The sequence below is a fragment of the Pseudophryne corroboree genome, chromosome 6, assembly GCF_028390025.1.
Source record: "Pseudophryne corroboree isolate aPseCor3 chromosome 6, aPseCor3.hap2, whole genome shotgun sequence".
NCBI lineage: Eukaryota > Metazoa > Chordata > Amphibia > Anura > Myobatrachidae > Pseudophryne > Pseudophryne corroboree.
The window spans coordinates 456,586,739-456,606,508 of NC_086449.1; the positions used below are offsets into that span (position 1 = coordinate 456,586,739).

The window sequence follows — 19,770 nt, forward strand, 5'->3', positions numbered from 1 at the left end:
ACGGACTACGAGAAATAGATTTACCGGTAAGTAAAATCTTATTTATTATTATTTTTTGGTCTAAAGGGCCCCATACATCTGTGATGGCTTTCCCCAACCTGATCCCTTTTGTCGATCCACCGTTCAGAAAACCTCATTGGCGACCCGTCTGGGAAATTCTGCATGTTTAAATATCCTGATAAATTTTTTCGTCTGTATCGGCAAATCAGGAAAATTCGACATGTTGAATTACCCCAATTCACCGACCCAGGCATCGGGAGATCGGAAAATTGCCCCAGTCAGTCACAGATGTAGGTCTAGTGTAAATGGCTGTGAACTACTGGAATTCCCTATTCAGAATGGTTTCTATGTGCATGTATATAACTGCTCCAATGCAATCCTTTCAACATGTAAATCGGTGGCGTAGTCTAATCAGATTAGAGTTGTTCTAAATGTGATTTCTTGGACCAATAAGCACCAACATGTCTGTCTTAACAATATGATCTGATCTGATTTGATTAATAATATTATAAGAAGTGTGCTGATCTTTAGTATGATGGTTTTGCTAGACATAGAAGAACAAGCTGAGGATTTTCATACTTTTTGAATATGATGCCACAAGCTTGGCACACCTATCTTTGAGCAGTTTCGTCCATTTCTCTTTGCGGCACCTTTCAAGCTTCATCAGGTTTTAAAGGAAGCGTCGGTGCACAGCCATTTTCAGATCTCTCCAGAGATGTTCAATCGGATTCAAGTCTGGGCTCTGGCTTGGCTACTCTAGGATATTCACAGAGTTGTCCTGAAGCCACTCCTTTTGTGCTTAGGGTCATTGTCCTGCTGAAAGTTGACTTGTCTCCCCAGTATGAAGACAAGAGCATGCTAGAGCAGGTTTTCATCCAGGATGTCTCTGTACATTGCTGCATTCATCTTTCCCTCTATCCTAACTAGTCTCCCAGTTCCAGCCGCTGAAAAACATCCCCACAGCATGATGCTGCCACCGCCATGCTTCACTGTAGGGATGGTATTGGCCTTGTGATGAGCAGTGCCTGATTTCCTCCAAACATGACACCTGGCATTCACGCCAAAGAGTTTAATTTTTGTCTCATCAGACCAGTGAATTTTTTTTCTCATTGTCTGAGAGTCATTCAGGTGCATTTCGGCAAACTCCAGGTGGGCTGCCATATACTTTTTACTAAGGCGTGGCTTCCGTCTGGCCACTCTGCCATACAGGCCTGATTGGTGTATTGCTGCAGAGATGGTTGTCCTTCTGGAAGGTTCTCCTCTCTCCACAGAGGAATGCTGTAGCTCCGAGAGTGACCATTTGGTTCTTGGTCACCTCCCTGACTAGGGCCCTTTTCCCCTTATCGTTCAGTTTAGACAGCCGGCCATCTCTGGGAAGAGTCCTGGTGGTGCCGAACCTCTTCCATTGAGGCCACTGTGCTCATCAGGACCTTCAAAGCAGCAGATATTTTTCTGTACCCTTCCCCAGATTTGTGCCTCGAGACAATCCTTCCTCAGAGGTCTACAGACCATTCCTTTGACTTCATGCTTGGTTTGTGCTCAGACATGCACTGTCAAGTGTGGGACCTTATTATACCCTCCAACATTTTATACATAAAAATTGGTACAAATTAGGAAAGGGGCATGGCAAAGGGTAAAGGGTTTTCCTATACTTTCAATGGAAGTTTGGAGAGCCAAAAATTGGTACAGACCATAAAAAGAGGTACTGTACTTGCCAAAAAGGTACAGTTGGAGGGTATGCCTTATATCGATAGGTGTGTGCCTTTCCAAATCATGTCCAATCAACTAAATTTACCACAGGTCGACTCCAATAAAGATTTAGGAACGCCTCAAGGACGATCAGTGGAAACAGGATGCACCTGAGCTCAATTTTGAGCTTCATGGCAAAGGCTGTGAATACTTATGTACATGTGATTTGTCTTAGTTTTTGATTTTTAATAAATTTGCAAAAGTCTCAAACTTTTTTCACGTTGTCATTATGGGGTATTGTGTGTATGCTGTAGACGATTACCAAACACACAACTTTGCAATACATGCACAAGTAAAATGCAGGGGTGCTTTGGTTTGCTTGTGCCTTTACTTTGAGCGCCACCTGTTAAACAAGGTATACTCCCTGCTCTGACTGGGACCCTATTCGGCATAGGCCGCTGGAGTAATTTTAATCTATAGCGGCAAAGATGATTGAACTTGAATTCTTTAATTTGACTCTTCTCTAGCTTCACTTAAAGTCAATTATATTTTAAGCAATTCCTAAACATCAACTACTGTACTGTGGGGGCTGTGTTTTGTTAAGGGTTTAAAAAAGTTATTTTCTTCCCATAACCGTTCTTTCGCTTTCCTCCTATTTTCCTACTTTTTATGTTATTTATTTTTTTTGCTATCCTCCTCTTTCCTTGCTACTTATGCCAGAATGGAGTTATGTCCGGTCTTATGCAAATGCTTCTGCTGAAGGTATCTGCACACATCACTGAACAGCTGGGAATGGCTCCTGGTGGGGAGTTCAGAGAGGCGTTCAAAGAGGTAAGACTCCTTTTTACATCCTGTAGCTAGCTTTTATTGTACTGTTCTCTACTGGTAACTGTATTTATACTTGCGGTAGAGCTCTAGGAGAAATCATGATGAAAGCAATTTACTGTACATCTGCACATTATTGCTGGTTTTATGACCGTTTATTGAAACCTTTTGTTTTTTAAATGTATTTTTTTTCTATTTAAAACTAAGGGATTATTAGGGCATGTAAGGCAAAGAGGGAAACAAAGCATTTTTAGCATTTCGTTTAATCATCTGTGATTTTTCTGACTGTAGAAACCAGAAAACCATGTTTTCTATAAGAGATACAGCAAAGGGATTGTACTGGGTACGGTAAGGGTTTCCGGTCTCTAGGTCGACCACACTTAGTTTGACAGTCATTAGGTTGACCACTATTGGTCACTATGTTGACATGAGTTTTGCACAATTTGTTTAATTTTTTTAACTTTTTCATACTTTACGATCCACGCGGACTACGATTGTGAATGGTAACCAGTGGCAAGCACAGCGAGGCACCTTGCCCGAGGCATGGCGAGTGAAGCGTGCACTAATTGGTATTCCCGGTCACACTACGTAGAAAACGACACCAAAATAAAAAGAATTTGTTGACCTTCTGTCATGTCGACCTAACGCTTGCGTGCATGTCATGTCAAACTTGCCCATGTCGACCTAATGCTTGTGTCGACCTATTTTTGTTGTCGACTTAGTCACTGTCGACCAATAGTGGTCAACCTAGACACTGTCAACCTCAGTGTGGTTGACCCTATGAACCACATCCATGGTAAGGTAGGAAAGGGGGGAAAACAGATATATGGTATCTGGGATAACTAGAGCATATACACATGGACACAGGAGCCAATCTTCAGTTGTTACAAGCAGATCATAAGGGCCTTTAGCTTCCACATCCTTGCCTTTACTCCAGTTGGCCTTTTCTTCTGAGTAAGAAGTTCAGATCCTCATCAGTGGGACAGTCACACACTTGGACAAAATAAAATGAATGCTTCTGTAAGTGTGGACTGGACTGACCGCTATTAAAGGCTTGCACAAGAAATGCTTAAGGAGTGTCCAACCATATATGTACATACATCCATCCATACATATTATGTGCCCAGAGCCGGATTAAGGGGGGGGGGGGTCCCGCGGATACGTACCCCCTGGGCCCCTTTTCCAAAAGGGCCCCCTGCCACACTACAGATCGGATCTCTTTTCCGATCCGATCTGTGGTGCTGTACTCCCGTCCGCACTGCAGCGGCAGCCGTACAAACAGGACAGCTGAGTGACGGCTCAGCTGTCCAGTAACGTATGAAGTAGGCTGAGCGGCAGGCTGCTTCATTCATACATGATTGGAGAGCTGAGCCGTCGCCCAGATGTCTGTGCGGTTGGCGGGGACGGGAGAGCAGTTCGATCGTTGGCTGGTATGTGACCCCCCCCCCCCCTTCCTCCTCTCTTGAAAAGGGGCCCCACTGTATGAAGTACCCCGGGCCCCCCATGGACTTAATCCGGCTCTGTATGTGTCACACCTCCAACATTTATGATGGGAATATGGCATGAAGTGCAAGGAGGGTTTTATAACATAACATCTACAAAAAAAATCTCAAACTTGCATTATGAAGCTCAAATACATTGTAGCAATGCACTCAACCGTGAAATGTGAGAATGAATCACAAACTGCTTTGTAGCAATGTTGTACATTTTTTCTATAGAAAGTAACATGTGAGAAGTGCATAAAAAAAGTGGTGAAATCCTGGACCCCCAAAAAGTGGCAGCTGAGATACAGATGTTTCCTCATACATCTTTGATGCAATAAAAGAGCCTCTTGGCGCGCCAGGTCATGTGGGAATCTTCTAGTGCCAGACTTTTTTTTTTTTTGCCAAAAATTCATCTTATTCACAGCGCAATGCAACTAGGACAGACGAGGAGACTACTGATTAATTTTATACACTTGTGCTGTATATCTGTGTGCGACTGTCTGAGGGCCTAATTCAGAGGCGAACACTCGCACTCTGAAGCCCTTTGTGGAGTGTGCATGCGCAGTGGGCACCCAGTGAGATGCGAATGCAACTCACTGGTGTGATCGCCTCTGTCTGATTGACGGGCAGAGGTGGTCGCTGTGCGGGAGGCGGCGTCCCAACAACGTTAGAATGCCGTTGGGGTGGCCTGCGTTGTTCAGACCTTTGCTGGGTCGGGCCGAAGTGGCTGCGGGACATCGCATACAGCTGCTGCGACCCAAACCATGGTGGGTAGCCGCCTGCCAGCGCAGCTAGGCAGTGCGGACAGGGAGCTACTCTGTATGCTGGGCGTTCCCCCTCATGTCGGAGAATCTGATCGTAGATGAGATAATAGATAGATAGATAATTTTAGCACATCTACGATCAGCTCTGAATCACCCGCTAAATCTGTACACGAAGTGCTACAATGTAGCTGTTGCAGCTTTTTTCCAACACAAGTTCTGTACTGCTTCATATATAGACTCTGTCACCCACTATATACAGTATAAGTGTCGTATCAAATTAATCAGCACAGTCTCCTTGTACGTCCTAGGTGCATTGTGAATAAGACTCATTTTCAGCTAAAAAAGACTACTAACATTAGCATAGTTACACAGCACCTGGCGATTCGCTAAAGCCAGGTATCTTGCGCTGCATGGCATGATGACGCTGGATATATGAGGACACATCTGTAGCAGGAATATAAAGTATGCTGTTAGTGGCCTTAAGCAAAGTACTGGAGGTTTAAAAATGTCAAATTGATGTGGGTTTTTTTAATTTTTTTTTATTAATGGTAGAAAATTGATGGCCAGCAATTTATTTTCCGCAAATAAGTCTATAATAATTTTGTACAGAAAAAAACATGTATGCAAGTGATTTTTTTTTTTCAGTGTGGGTTTCTTTTTTTAATACAGGTTGAGTATCCCATATCCAAATATTCCAAAATACGGAATATTCCGAAATACGGACTTTTTTGAGTGAGACTGAGATAGTGAAACCTTTTGTTTTTTGATGGCTCAATGTACACAAACTTTGTTTAATACTCAAAGTTATTAAAAATATTGTATTAAATGACCTTCAGGCTGTGTGCATAAGGTGTATATGAAACATAAATGAATTGAGTGAATGTACACACACTTTGTTTAATGCACAAAGTTATAAAAAATATTGGCTAAAATTACCTTCAGGCTGTGTGTATAAGGTGTATATGAGACATAAATGCATTCTGTGCTTAGATTTAGGTCCCATCACCATGATATCTCATTATGGTATGCAATTATTCCAAATTACGGAAAAATCCGATATCCAAAATGCTTGGGACCAGAGGAATTTTGGATAAGGGATACTCAACCTGCATATACATAAGTTTGTAATAAGTTGGAAACACCAGTATTTTCTCCCATCTACAAGTTTTAAAAACCCTTTTCACATCAATACAACCTATCAACTCCACATACCTATTCCAAACCATTTCAGAAAAATTTACCTGAAAAAATGCATCTCTGTATTGGCCAAATTATGCTATTTAAGTTCCTCCAAGTACACAATTATTCATAGGGAAGGGTGTACCGGAGGGTCTGCACTGCGCCCCGTCACATTTACCTTAAAATAATGATATTCCTTACCTTGTCACCTGCTTGAGGTGTGCACACGCAAAAGATAATTTTCTGGGAATTAAACTTCAAATGTAATTTAATTTGACCAAAACTAGGAAAATTTTCTCCTGTTTTATAAAATAATTTGGAAATTTCCAATTCTCTACCATTAGTGTAAAGTAAACAAGTGGTTAATATGCATTATAACACATTTGTTTATATACACATTACCAACCTATATGTGTGCCCCACACAGCCATGGCTGTGATGTTATGGCTAAAGTGGCGTACACACGGAGCGATCCGTGCTTAGAAATTAAGCACGGATCTTTGTGTGTATGCCCACAGCGATAGCGATGCGCGGCCCTGCACGTCTCTATTGCTGACTCTAGATTTGGCAGTAAGGTCGCTCATTTCACCGCTGTGTATATATGTATGTATGTGTGTATATATGTATGTATGTGTGTATATATGTATGTGTGTGTGTATGTATATATGTATGTATGTGTGTATATATGTATGTGTGTGTGTGTGTGTATGTATATATGTGTGTATGTATATATGTATATATATATATTTATTTATTTATTTTTACGTCCTAGTGGATGCTGGGGACTCCGTAAGGACCATGGGGAATAGACGGGCTCCGCAGGAGACTGGGCACTCTAAAGAAAGATTCAGGACTATCTGGTGTGCACTGGCTCCTCCCCCTATGACCCTCCTCCAAGCCTCAGTTAGATTTCTGTGCCCGGCCGAGCTGGATGCACACTAGGGGCTCTCCTGAGCTCCTAGAAAGAAAGTATAGTTTAGGTTTTTTATTTTACAGTGAGACCTGCTGGCAACAGGCTCACTGCAGCGAGGGACTAAGGGGAGAAGAAGCGAACCTACCTAACTGGTGGTAGCTTGGGCTTCTTAGGCTACTGGACACCATTAGCTCCAGAGGGATCGAACACAGGACCCGACCTCGTCGTCCGTTCCCGGAGCCGCGCCGCCGTCCCCCTTACAGAGCCAGAAGCAAGAAGGTCCGGAAAATCGGCGGCTGAAGACTTCTGTCTTCCTCCAAGGTAGCGCACAGCACTGCAGCTGTGCGCCATTGCTCCTCATGCACACCACACACTTCGGTCACTGATGGGTGCAGGGCGCTGGGGGGGGCGCCCTGAGCAGCAATAATATACACCTTGGCTTGCAAACTAACACCATATATAGCCCCAGGGGCTATATAGGTGTAAATTAACCCCTGCCAGACGTTTTAAAATAGCGGGAGAAAGCCCACCAAAAAAGGGGCGGAGCCTTCTCCCTCAGCACACTGGCGCCATTTTCCCTCACAGCTTCGCTGGAAGGATCGCTCCCTGGCTCTCCCCTGCAGTCCTGCACTACAGAAAGGGTAAAAAAGAGAGGGGGGGCACAATTTAGGCGCAGTATACAATATATATGCAGCTATAAGGGAAAACACTTTTATAAGGTGATATCCCTGTGATATATAGCGCTCTGGTGTGTGCTGGCATACTCTCCCTCTGTTTCCCCAAAGGGCTTTGTGGGGTCCTGTCCTCTGTCAGAGCATTCCCTGTGTGTGTGCTGTGTCGGTACTGCTGTGTCGACATGTATGATGAGGATAATGATGTGGAGGCGGAGCAAATGCCTGTGAATGTGATGTCACCCCCTGCGGGGTCGACACCTGTGTGGATGGACTTATGGAAGGAATTACGTGACAGTGTCAGCTCCTTACATAAAAGGTTTGACGACATAGGACAGCCGGCTTCTCAGCTTGTGCCTGTCCAAGCGTCTCAAATGTCATCAGGGGCTGTAAAACGCCCGCTACCTCAGATGACAGATACAGATGTCGACACGGATACCGACTCCAGTGTCGACGACGATGAGACTAGTGTACCCTCCAATAGGTCCACCCGTTACATGATTGAGGCAATGAAAAATGTATTACACATTTCTGATAATACCCCAGGTACCACAAAAAAGGGTATTATGTTTGGTGAGAAAAAACTACCAGTAGTTTTTCCTGCATCTGAGGAATTAAATGAGGTGTGTGAGGAAGCGTGGTCTTCCCCAGATAAGAAATTAATAGTTTCTAAACGGTTATTGGCAGCGTACCCTTTCCCGCCAGAGGATAGGTCACGTTGGGAAACACCCCCTAGGGTAGATAAAGCGCTGACACGCTTATCAAAAAAGGTGGCACTACCGTCTCCGGATACGGCCGCCCTAAAGGAACCTGCTGATAGAAAGCAGGAACATACCCTTAAAGCTATATACACACACACCGGCATTATATTGAGACCCGCTATTGCATCGGCTTGGATGTGCAGTGCTGCAGCTGCGTGGTCAGATTCCCTGTCGGATAACATTGATACCATGGATAGGGACAATATTTTGCTGACGATAGAGCATATAAAAGACGCCGTCCTATACATGCGTGATGCACAGAGGGATATTTGCCGGCTGGCATCAAAAATAAGCGCTATGTCCATTGCCGCCAGAAGGGGGTTATGGACTCGGCAATGGTCAGGCGATGCCGACTCGAAGCGGCACATGGAAGTTTTACCCTATAAAGGGATGGAACTTTTTGGGGATGGTCTGTCAGACCTCGTTTCCACAGCTACTGCTGGGAAATCGACCTTTTTGCTACAGGCTACCCCACAGCAAAAGAAAGCACCGTATTATCAGGTACAGTCCTTTCGGCCCCAGAAAAATAAGAGGGCTAAAGGCTCATCCTTTCTGCCGAGGGGCAGAGGTAGGGGGAAAAAGCTGCAGCACACAGCTAGTTCCCAAGAGCAGAAGTCCTCCCCTGCGTCCGGTAAGTCCACAGCATGACGCTGGGGCTGCTCAGGCGGACCCGGGTACGGTGGGGGCCCGTCTCAAAAATTTCAGCACACAGTGGGCTCTCACAGGTGGATCCCTGGGTCCTTCAAGTAGTGTCTCATGGGTACAGGCTGGAATTCGAGACGTCTCCCCCCTGCCGTTTCCTAAAATCTGCCTTACCGGCAACTCCCTCTGCCAGGGAGGCAGTGTTGGTGGCTATTCAAAAACTATATTCACAGCAAGTGATTGTCAAGGTACCCCTCCTTCAACAGGGAAAGGGTTACTATTCCACAATGTTTGTGGTACCAAAACCGGACGGTTCGGTGAGACCCATCTTAAATTTAAAAGCCTTGAACACTTACATCAAAAGGTTCAAGTTCAAGATGGAATCGCTCAGGGCGGTTATTGCGAGCCTGGACGAGGGGGATTACATGGTCTCCCTGGACATCAAGGATGCGTACCTGCATGTCCCTATTTACCCTCCACACCAGGAGTACCTCAGATTTGTGGTACAGGACTGTCACTATCAGTTCCAGACGCTGCCGTTTGGGTTATCCACGGCACCGAGGGTCTTTACCAAGGTAATGGCCGAAATGATGATACTCCTTCGCAAGAAGGGAGTTTTAATTATCCCATACTTGGACGATCTCCTGATAAAGGCGAGGTCCAGAGAACAGTTGGTAGTGGGGGTAGCACTTTCTCGGGAAGTGCTACAACAGCACGGCTGGATTCTCAATATTCCAAAGTCACAGCTGGTCCCGACGACACGTCTTCTGTTCCTGGGAATGATTCTGGACACAGCCCAGAAAAGAGTGTTTCTTCCAGTGGAAAAAGCCGAGGAGTTGTCATCTCTAGTCAGAGACATCCTAAAACCAGGACAGGTGTCGGTACATCAATGCACACGAGTCCTGGGAAAAATGGTAGCTTCGTACGAAGCAATCCCATTCTGAAGGTTCCACGCAAGGACGTTCCAGTGGGACCTGTTGGACAAATGGTCCGGGTCCCATCTCCAGATGCAACAGCGGATAACCCTGTCAGCAAGGACCAGGGTGTCGCTGCTGTGGTGGCTGCAGAGGGCTCATCTACTAGAGGGCCGCAGATTCGGAATACAGGACTGGGTCCTGGTGACCACGGATGCCAGCCTTCGGGGCTGGGGTGCAGTCACACAGGGAAGAAATTTCCAAGGACTGTGGTCAAATCGGGAGATTTCGCTTCACATAAATATTCTGGAGCTAAGGGCCATTTACAATGCCCTAAGCCAAGCAAGGCCCCTGCTTCAGAACCAGCCGGTACTGATCCAATCAGACAACATCACGGCGGTCGCCCATGTAAACAGACAGGGCGGCACAAGAAGCAGGATGGCGATGACAGAAGCCACAAGGATTCTCCGATGGGCAGAGAATCATGTGTTGGCACTGACAGCAGTGTTCATTCCGGGAGTGGACAACTGGGAAGCAGACTTCCTCAGCAGGCACGACCTCCACCCGGGAGAATGGGGACTTCATCCAGAAGTCTTCCAAATGCTGGTAGACCGTTGGGAAAGACCACAGGTGGACATGATGGCGTCCCGCCTCAACAAAAAGTTGAATTGATATTGCGCCAGGTCAAGGGACCCTCAGGCGATCGCTGTGGACGCTCTAGTGACACCGTGGGTGTACCAGTCGGTTTATGTTTCCTCCTCTGCCTCCCATTCCCAAGGTACTGAGAATAATAAGAAAGCGAGGAGTGAAAACTATACTCGTGGTTCCGGATTGGCCAAGAAGAGCTTGGTACCCGGAACTTCAAGAGATGCTTGCAGAGGACCCTTGGCCTCTGCCGCTCAGACAAGTCCTGCTGCAGCAGGGACCCTGTCTGTTCCAAGACTTACCGCGGCTACGTTTGACGGCATGGCGGTTGAACACCGGATCCTAAAGGAAAAGGGCATTCTGGAGGAAGTCATCCCTACCCTGATCAAAGCCAGGAAGGATGTCACCGCAAAACATTATCACCGCATTTGGTGAAAATATGTTGCGTGGTGTGAGGCCAAGAAGGCCCCGACGGAGGAATTTCAGCTGGGTCGATTCCTGCATTTCCTGCAAGCAGGGGTGACGTTGGGCCTCAAATTGGGGTCCATTAAGGTCCAGATTTCGGCTCTGTCGATTTTCTTCAAAAAAGAGCTGGCTTCACTGCCTGAAGTTCAGACGTTTGTCAAAGGAGTTCTGCATATTCAGCCTCCTTTTGTGGCCCCAGTGGCACCTTGGGATCTCAATGTGGTTTTGGAATTCCTGAAATCACATTGGTTCGAGCCACTTAAGACTGTGGATTTGAAATATCTCACGTGGAAAGTGGTCATGTTGTTGGCCCTGGCTTCGGCCAGGCGAGTATCAGAATTGGCGGCTTTGTCTTGTAAAAGTCCTTATCTGATTTTCCATATGGATAGGGCAGAGTTGAGAACTCGTCCTCAGTTTCTCCCGAAGGTGGTCTCAGCTTTTCACTTGAACCAACCTATTGTGGTGCCTGCGGCTACTAGGGACTTGGAGGATTCCAAGTTACTGGACATAGTCAGGGCCCTGAAAATGTATGTTTCCAGGACGGCTGGAGTCAGGAAGACTGACTCGCTATTTATCCTGTATGCACCCAACAAGCTGGGGGCTCCTGCTTCTAAGCAGTCTATCGCGCGCTGGATTTGTAGCACTATTCAGCTGGCGCATTCTGCGGTGGGATTACCGCAGGCCTAAATCAGTGAAAGCCCATTCCACAAGGAAGGTGGGCTCATCTTGGGCGGCTGCCCAAGGGGTCTCGGCTTTACAACTTTGCCGAGCTGCTACTTGGTCAGGGGCAAACACGTTTGCAAAATTCTACAAATTTGATACCCTGGCTGAGGAGGACCTGGAGTTCTCTCATTCGGTGCTGCAGAGTCATCCGCACTCTCCCGCCCGTTTGGGAGCTTTGGTATAATCCCCATGGTCCTTACGGAGTCCCCAGCATCCACTAGGACGTCAGAGAAAATAAGAATTTACTCACCGGTAATTCTATTTCTCGTAGTCCGTAGTGGATGCTGGGCGCCCATCCCAAGTGCTGATTGTCTGCAATACTTGTAAATAGTTATTGTTACTATAATCGGGTTGTTATTGCGAGCCATCTGTTCAGAGGCTCCATTGTTATCATACTGTTAACCGGGGTTCCTATCACGAGTTATATGGTGTGATTGGTGTGGCTGGTATGAGTCTTACCCGGGATTCAAAAATCCTTCCTTATTGTGTCAGCTCTTCCGGGCACAGTTCCTAACTGAGGCTTGGAGGAGGGTCATAGGGGGAGGAGCCAGTGCACACCAGATAGTCCTGAATCTTTCTTTAGAGTGCCCAGTCTCCTGCGGAGCCCGTCTATTCCCCATGGTCCTTACGGAGTCCCCAGCATCCACTACGGACTACGAGAAATAGAATTACCTGTGAGTAAATTATTATTATTATTATATATATATATATATATATATATATATATATATATATATATATATATATATATATATATATATATATATATAGTGTCCCTTATTCAAAATCCCACATTTTTGGGTCGCCTACGGAGATAATGACATATATATTATGTGTATATATAGATAGATATATTATATAGATATCTAATATATTATATCTATATATGTCATTGTCTCAGTAGGGGAACCAAAAATGTGTGATTTTGGATAAGGGATACTCAACCTGTATATATTATAATAATTTATTTTGTTTTGGAACTTTTTCTTAACCATGCATAATATACCTTAGGAGATGCAGTCTCTGAGAATATTTATGCCTTCATATTACCCTCTGCTAGTATTATCATACATCAAAGCTTTCATCAGTTTTCCCAAGACCACCAGTAGATATGCCCTGATAAGGCCATATAAAGGAGAGTTTAAAGCAATGATTCCCAAACTGCGTGTCTAGTCACCCTGGGGTGCCTCGGGACACTTGTAGGGGGGCCTTGGATTGGTGGTCTAGGACCAATTAGAAATATTTATGGTCAATGTAATGGGCAAAACCAGTGCTGGTGGCTGCAATCATAAAATTTGTGGACAAACAGAAGCAAATCTTGTCCCTCACTACACAGTTGAACTTATGGATGATATATAAACACAATTTACTTAATTTAATATTTCTTTCTAAATTTCTCAATAAGAAGCTTTTGTTCTGGAGGTGCCGTGAAAATAATTCTGATGCTCTAGGCGGGCGCCGTGATTCAAAAAAGTTTGGGAACCACTGGTTTAAAGGTTAACAGCCTGCTCTTGAAAATTGGAAACATCGCAACCCCCCTCCACCAAGCATTACTTAAGTTAAAATGTCCTGCTCGATTTGACAATTATACACTGTATTTGGTCCTGCAAGTTACTTTTGAATTTTACAATATATTTATCAACCATAAAAAAATATATATATTAATAATGTGGGTCATATTTCAGGCCAGCAAAGTGCCTTTCTGCAAGTTTCACCTCGGAGATAGACCTATTCCTGTAACATTCAAGAGAGCCATTGCTGCACTTTCCTTTTGGCAGAAGGTCAAGCTTGCCTGGGGTCTATGCTCGTTATCGGATCCAATCAGGTACAAAACATGGTTTCCCTACGGAGCTTAAGCCTTTGTTATTTGCACTTAGTATAGCTCTATGTACAGATCACACTCGCTTGCTTGCGTGCATATATTAGTTTACTGCAGCTGACTATCTTTCGGAAATATGGCTTACTTCTAACATGCAGAACTTTTTTTCAGTGAGGATGATGTGGAGAAGTGTAAGCAGAAAGATTTGTTAGAGCAGATGATGGCAGAAATGATTGGCGAATTTCCTGACCTCCATCGGACCATTGTCTCTGAAAGAGATATTTATCTCACCTACATGCTAAAACAAGCTGCTAGAAGAACAGAACTACCTCGTGCCTCTGAATGTAAATACCTGTTTGTGGTGGTATTTTTCAGTCCGTGTTACGTAGTTTCAGAATGAGAGAAATTCCATCAAGAATTTGAGTTCTAGTTGGCTGAATGTGCTCCATATTGTATATTATACTAAAGCGTGCACACCTCACACCCAAGCATACAGCTAAGAATGCTCATACATACATCTATCTGATATTTGTGTAACTGGAAAGAGCTGCACTCTGTTAGCACTGTGTATATATAACTGATAATCCAGACATTACACCAGTCATATACAACTCACCAGCTAAGCCATCCTCCTTCCTCCTATCACTGTTTCCTTTAGATCACCACTGTCTTGGTACTCTCTAATCTCACTGTGGAATGCCTTTCCTTAGTACCTCATTGAGCTGCTGGCCTAATTCTGCATCTTCATTGTCAGAAGAGAAAGTGGGTGCATGAGCCTCGTACACAGCTGATTGCTCTTTGCTACGTTTTACAGGGACCTCCGATGTCAGGAGATGCCAACAAAAATTCTTAGTGGCCCAGGACTGTAAATCTCTGAATAGAGGGGGCTCCCCAAAGACATAGAGGGGGGTTTCCAAGACATTTTCTGTACGTCACTTATTACTATAATAGTGTGTGTCCTCGCTATATGGTGGTGCAGATGGGGGCAGTTTTAATAAATCTTAAATAATACAGATGGCATTTTTTTACCATAGCACAATTTAAAAGTTTTGGATAAGGAATTTAATTTAAAAACACTTCAGATTAACTGGTTATTTTCCTATGTTCAGTTCAGTATGTATGATCCAGCCAGCAAACAGCTCATCATTCCTGTACCTTTACACAATCTAATTATAGCCATTTCATGCATGTTCTACCACTTCCGGATTATACCCAGGTTTAGTCTGAGCATTTATGGTTAAAGTATGCCTTACTTTTCCTTTTTTTTTTTTTTTTTCTCTCTCTCTCTCTCTCTCTCTCTCTCTCTCTCTCTCTCTCTCTCTCTCTCTCTCTCTCTCTCTCTCTCTCTCTCTCTCTCTCTCTCTCTCTCTCTCTCTCTCATATTCAGTGTTATATAAATTATTCAAAATAAATTGGTAAAAAATAAATATTAGTCACTAAAACATGTAAGCATTTCTTTTAAATCTAATGTTGCAGTGTATCCATTTCACATAGGGCTGAAAGTAACTTTCTTTCATATCTTACTTATTTTCCATGTAACTCTGTAATTTCATTTTGATGTATGACGTCCAAAAGCGTCAGCACTAGTGTTTTGGACTCCTCATTTTCCCACCAGCATGCAACCCATGATTTGTTTTTAAATGTATTTCTTTTTCATCCACTAGGGGTCACTGGAGTACTCTTGGGATATGGACGGGGCGTAGCCGGAAATGGCACATATTTAAATATTTAAATTAGTAACTGGCCATCCCCTCCATATTCCCATAGAGCCTTCAGTATTTTTCTGTGCCTCTAGTCGGAAGGTACTGTGGACTGAATGTCCTTCGATTCTTCAAGCAAGATTATATTATATTTTTGTTTTCTCTGACGTCCTAGTGGATGCTGGGAACTCCGTAAGGACCATGGGGAATAGCGGGCTCCGAAGGAGACTGGGCACTCTAAGAAAGAATTAGGACTACCTGGTGTGCACTGGCTCCTCCCTCTCCAGACCTCAGTTAGAATCTGTGCCCGGCTCGAGCTGGATGCACACTAGTGGCTCTCCTGAGCTTCTAGAAAAGAAAGTATATTTTAGGTTTTTTATTTTCAGTGAGATCTGCTGGCAACAGAGAGAAGCGAACCTACCTGCTTGCAGCTAGCTTGGGCTTCTAGGCTACTGGACACCATTAGCTCCAGAGGGATCGAACACAGGCCCAGCCTCGGTCGTCCGGTCCCGGAGCCGCGCCGCCGTCCCCCTTGCAGAGCCAGAAGCAAGAAGAACGTCCAGGAAATCGGCGGCTGAAGACTCCGGTCTTCATTAAGGTAGCGCACAGCACTGCAGCTGTGCGCCATTGCTCCCCATGCACACCTCACACTCCGGTCACTGATGGGTGCAGGGCGCCCTGGGCTGCAATAAGATTACCTTACATTGGCAAAAAATACACATAATATAGTCATTAAGACTATATATGTGTAAAATCCCCTGCCATATATCCATAAAAAAAAGCGGGAGAAGTCCGCCGTGAAGGGGGCGGGGCTATCCCCCTCAGCACACTGGCGCCATTTCCTCTCACAGCTCCGCTGGAAGGATGCTCCCCAGGCTCTCCCCTGCAGTTTCCAGGCTCAATAGGGTAAAAAAGAGAGGGGGGGCACTAAATTTAGGCGCAAATACTAATATATATATATATATATATATAGCTGCTATAGGGTAAAATCACTCATTATAGTGTACATCCCTGTGATTTATAGCGCTGTGGTGTGTGCTGGCATACTCTCTCTCTGTCTCCCCAAAGGACTTTGTGGGGTCCTGTCCTCAGTCAGAGCATTCCCTGTGTGTGTGCGCGGAGTGTCTGTACGGCTGTGTCGACATGTTTGATGAGGAGGCTTATGTGGAGGCGGAGCAGGTGCCGATAAATGTGATGTCACCCCCTGCGGGGTCGACACCTGAGTGGATGGATATGTGGAAGGAATTACATGACAGTGTCAACTCCTTACATAAGAGGTTTGATGACATAGCAGATGTGGGACAGCCGGCTTCTCAGTCCGTGCCTGCCCTGGCGTCTCAAAAGCCATCAGGGGCTCAAAAACGCCCGCTACCTCAGATGGCAGACACAGATGTCGACACGGATACTGACTCCAGTGTCGACGACGATGAGACTAGTGTACATTCCAATAGGGCCATCCGTTACATGATTACGGCAATGAAAAATGTGTTGCACATTTCTGACATTAACCCTGGTACCACAAAAAAGGGTATTATGTTTGGGGAGAAAAAGCAACCTGTGGTTTTTTCCCCTTTCTGAAGAGTTAAATGAAGTGTGTGATGAAGCGTGGGTTTTCACCCGATAAGAAACTGGTAATTTCCAAAAAGTTACTAAGGGCGTACCCTTTCCCGCCAGAGGATAGGATACGTTGGGAGACATCCCCTAGGGTGGATAAAGTGCTCACACGCTTGTCAAAGAAGGTGGCACTACCGTCTCCGGATACGGCCGCCCTAAAGGAACCTGCGGATAGAAAGCAGGAGGCTATCCTGAAGTCTGTATATACACACTCAGGTATTATACTGAGACCGGCTATTGCTTCAGCATGGATGTGCAGTGCTGCAGCTGCGTGGTCAGATTCCCTGTCTGATGACATTGATACCCTTGACAGGGACACTATATTGCTAACTGTAGAGCATATTAAAGACGTAGTCTTATACATGAGAGATGCACAGAGGGATATTTGCCAACTGGCATCTAGAATAAATGCAATGTCCATTTCTGCCAGGAGAGTATTATGGACTCGGCAGTGGACAGGTGATGCGGATTCTAAAAGGCACATGGAGGTTTTGCCTTACAAGGGTGAGGATTTGTTTGGGGATGGTCTCTCGGACCTCGTTTCCACAGCGACGGCTGGGAAGTCGACATTTTTACCCCATGTTCCCTCAGTCAAAGAAAGCACCGTATTATCAGGTACAGTCCTTTCGGCCCCAGAAAGGCAAGCGTGTTAAAGGCGCGTCCTTTCTGCCCAGAGGCAGAGGTAGGGGGGAAAAGCTGCACCAAACAGCAAGTTCCCAGGAACAAAAGTCCTCTCCCGCTTCCTCTAAGTCCACCGCATGACGCTGGGGCTCCACAGGTGGAGCCAGGTGCGGTGGGGGCCCGTCTCCGGAACTTCAGCGACCAGTGGGTTCGCTCACGGGTGGATCCCTGGATTCTACAAGTGGTATCTCAGGGGTACAAGTTGGAATTCGAGACGTCTCCCCCTCGCCGTTTCCTCAAATCAGCCTTGCCAACTATTCCCCCAGACAGGAAGGCGGTGCTGGAGGCGATTCACAAGCTGTACTCCCAGCAGGTGATAACCAAAGTACCCCTCCTTCAACAGGGACGGGGTTACTATTCCACAATGTTTGTGGTACCGAAACCGGACGGTTCGGTGAGACCCATTTTAAATTTGAAATCCTTGAACACTTATATAAGAAGGTTCAAGTTCAAAATGGAATCGCTCAGGGCGGTTATTGCAAGCCTGGACGAAGGGGATTACATGGTATCACTGGACATCAAGGGTGCTTACCTGCATGTCCCCATTTACCCTCCTCACCAGGAGTACCTCAGATTTGTGGTACAGGACTGTCATTACCAATTCCAGACGTTGCCGTTTGGTCTGTCCACGGCACCGAGGGTATTTACCAAGGTAATGGCCGAAACAAGGAGTTGTCATCTCTAGTCAGAGACCTCCTAAAACCAAAACAGGTGTCGGTGCACCACTGCACGCGAGTCCTGGGAAAGATGGTAGCTTCTTACGAAGCAATTCCATTCGGAAGGTTCCATGCAGGGATCTTTCAGTGGGATCTGTTGGACAAGTGGTCCGGATCGCATCTTCAGATGCATCGGCTGATAACCCTGTCTCCAAGGACCAGGGTGTCGCTGTTGTGGTGGCTGCAGAGTGCTCATCTTCTAGAGGGCCGCAGATTCTGCATACAGGACTGGGTCCTGGTGACCACGGATGCCAGCCTTCGAGGTTGGGGGGCAGTCACACAGGGAAGAAACTTCCAAGGACTATGGACGAGTCAGGAGACTTCCCTACACATAAATATTCTGGAACTAAGGGCCATTTACAATGCCCTAAGTCTGGCAAGACCCCTGCTTCAACACCAGCCGGTGCTGATCCAGTCAGACAACATCACGGCGGTCGCCCATGTAAACCGTCAGGGCGGCACAAGAAGCAGGATGGCGATGGCAGAAGCCACAAGGATTCTCCGATGGGCGGAAAATCATGTGTTAGCACTGTCAGCAGTGTTCGTTCCGGGAGTGGACAACTGGGAAGCAGACTTCCTCAGCAGGCACGACCTCCACCCGGGAGAGTGGGGACTTCATCCAGAAGTCTTCCAAATGATTGTACACCGTTGGGAAAGGCCAAAGGTGGACATGATCGCGTCCCGCCTCAACAAAAAGCTAAAAAGATATTGCGCCAGGTCAAGGGACCCTCAGGCGATAGCTGTGGACGCTCTAGTGACACCGTGGGTGTACCAGTCGGTTTATGTGTTCCCCTCTGCCTCTCATACCCAAGGTACTGAGAATAATAAGAAGGAGAGGAGTAAGAACTATACTTGTGGTTCCGGATTGGCCAAGAAGAGCTTGGTACCCAGAACTTCAAGAAATGATCTCAGAGGACCCATGGCCTCTGCCGCTCAGACAGGACCTGCTGCAGCAGGGGCCCTGTCTGTTCCAAGACTTACCGCGGCTGCGTTTGACGGCATGGCGGTTGAACACCGGATCCTGAAGGAAAAGGGCATTCCGGAGGAAGTCATTCCTACGCTGATTAAAGCTAGGAAAGATGTGACCGTAAGACATTATCACAGCATATGGCGAAAATATGTTGCTTGGTGTGAGGCCAGGAAGGCCCCAACGGAGGAATTTCAGCTCGGTCGATTTCTGCACTTCCTACAGTCAGGAGTGACTATGGGCCTAAAATTGGGTTCCATTAAGGTCCAGATCTCGGCTCTGTCAATTTTCTTCCAAAAAGAACTGGCTTCACTGCCTGAAGTTCAGACTTTTGTTAAAGGAGTGCTGCATATTCAGCCCCCTTTTGTGCCTCCAGTGGCACCGTGGGATCTCAACGTGGTGTTGGATTTCCTAAAGTCGCATTGGTTTGAGCCACTTAAAACCGTGGAGCTAAAATACCTCACATGGAAAGTGGTCATGCTGTTGGCCTTGGCGTCGGCCAGGCGTGTATCAGAATTGGCGGCTTTGTCATGTAAAAGCCCTTATCTGATTTTTCATATGGATAGGGCGGAATTGAGGACTCGTTCCCAATTCCTTC

At 45.9% G+C, this 19,770-nt stretch overlaps 1 protein-coding gene across 4 annotated transcripts in view; it reads left to right on the forward strand.

The window, feature by feature from the left end:
- The window catches only part of TRABD (TraB domain containing), a 97,707-nt gene that overhangs the window by 57,386 nt on the left and 20,551 nt on the right, over nt 1-19,770 (forward strand). For all 4 annotated transcript variants that reach the window (XM_063927147.1, XM_063927149.1, XM_063927146.1 and 1 more), the window contains exons 6-8: nt 2,410-2,520; nt 13,361-13,500; nt 13,666-13,838. In XM_063927147.1, the coding sequence (XP_063783217.1) occupies nt 2,410-2,520; nt 13,361-13,500; nt 13,666-13,838 (424 nt within the window). The remainder of the gene's footprint in view (nt 1-2,409; nt 2,521-13,360; nt 13,501-13,665; nt 13,839-19,770) is intronic.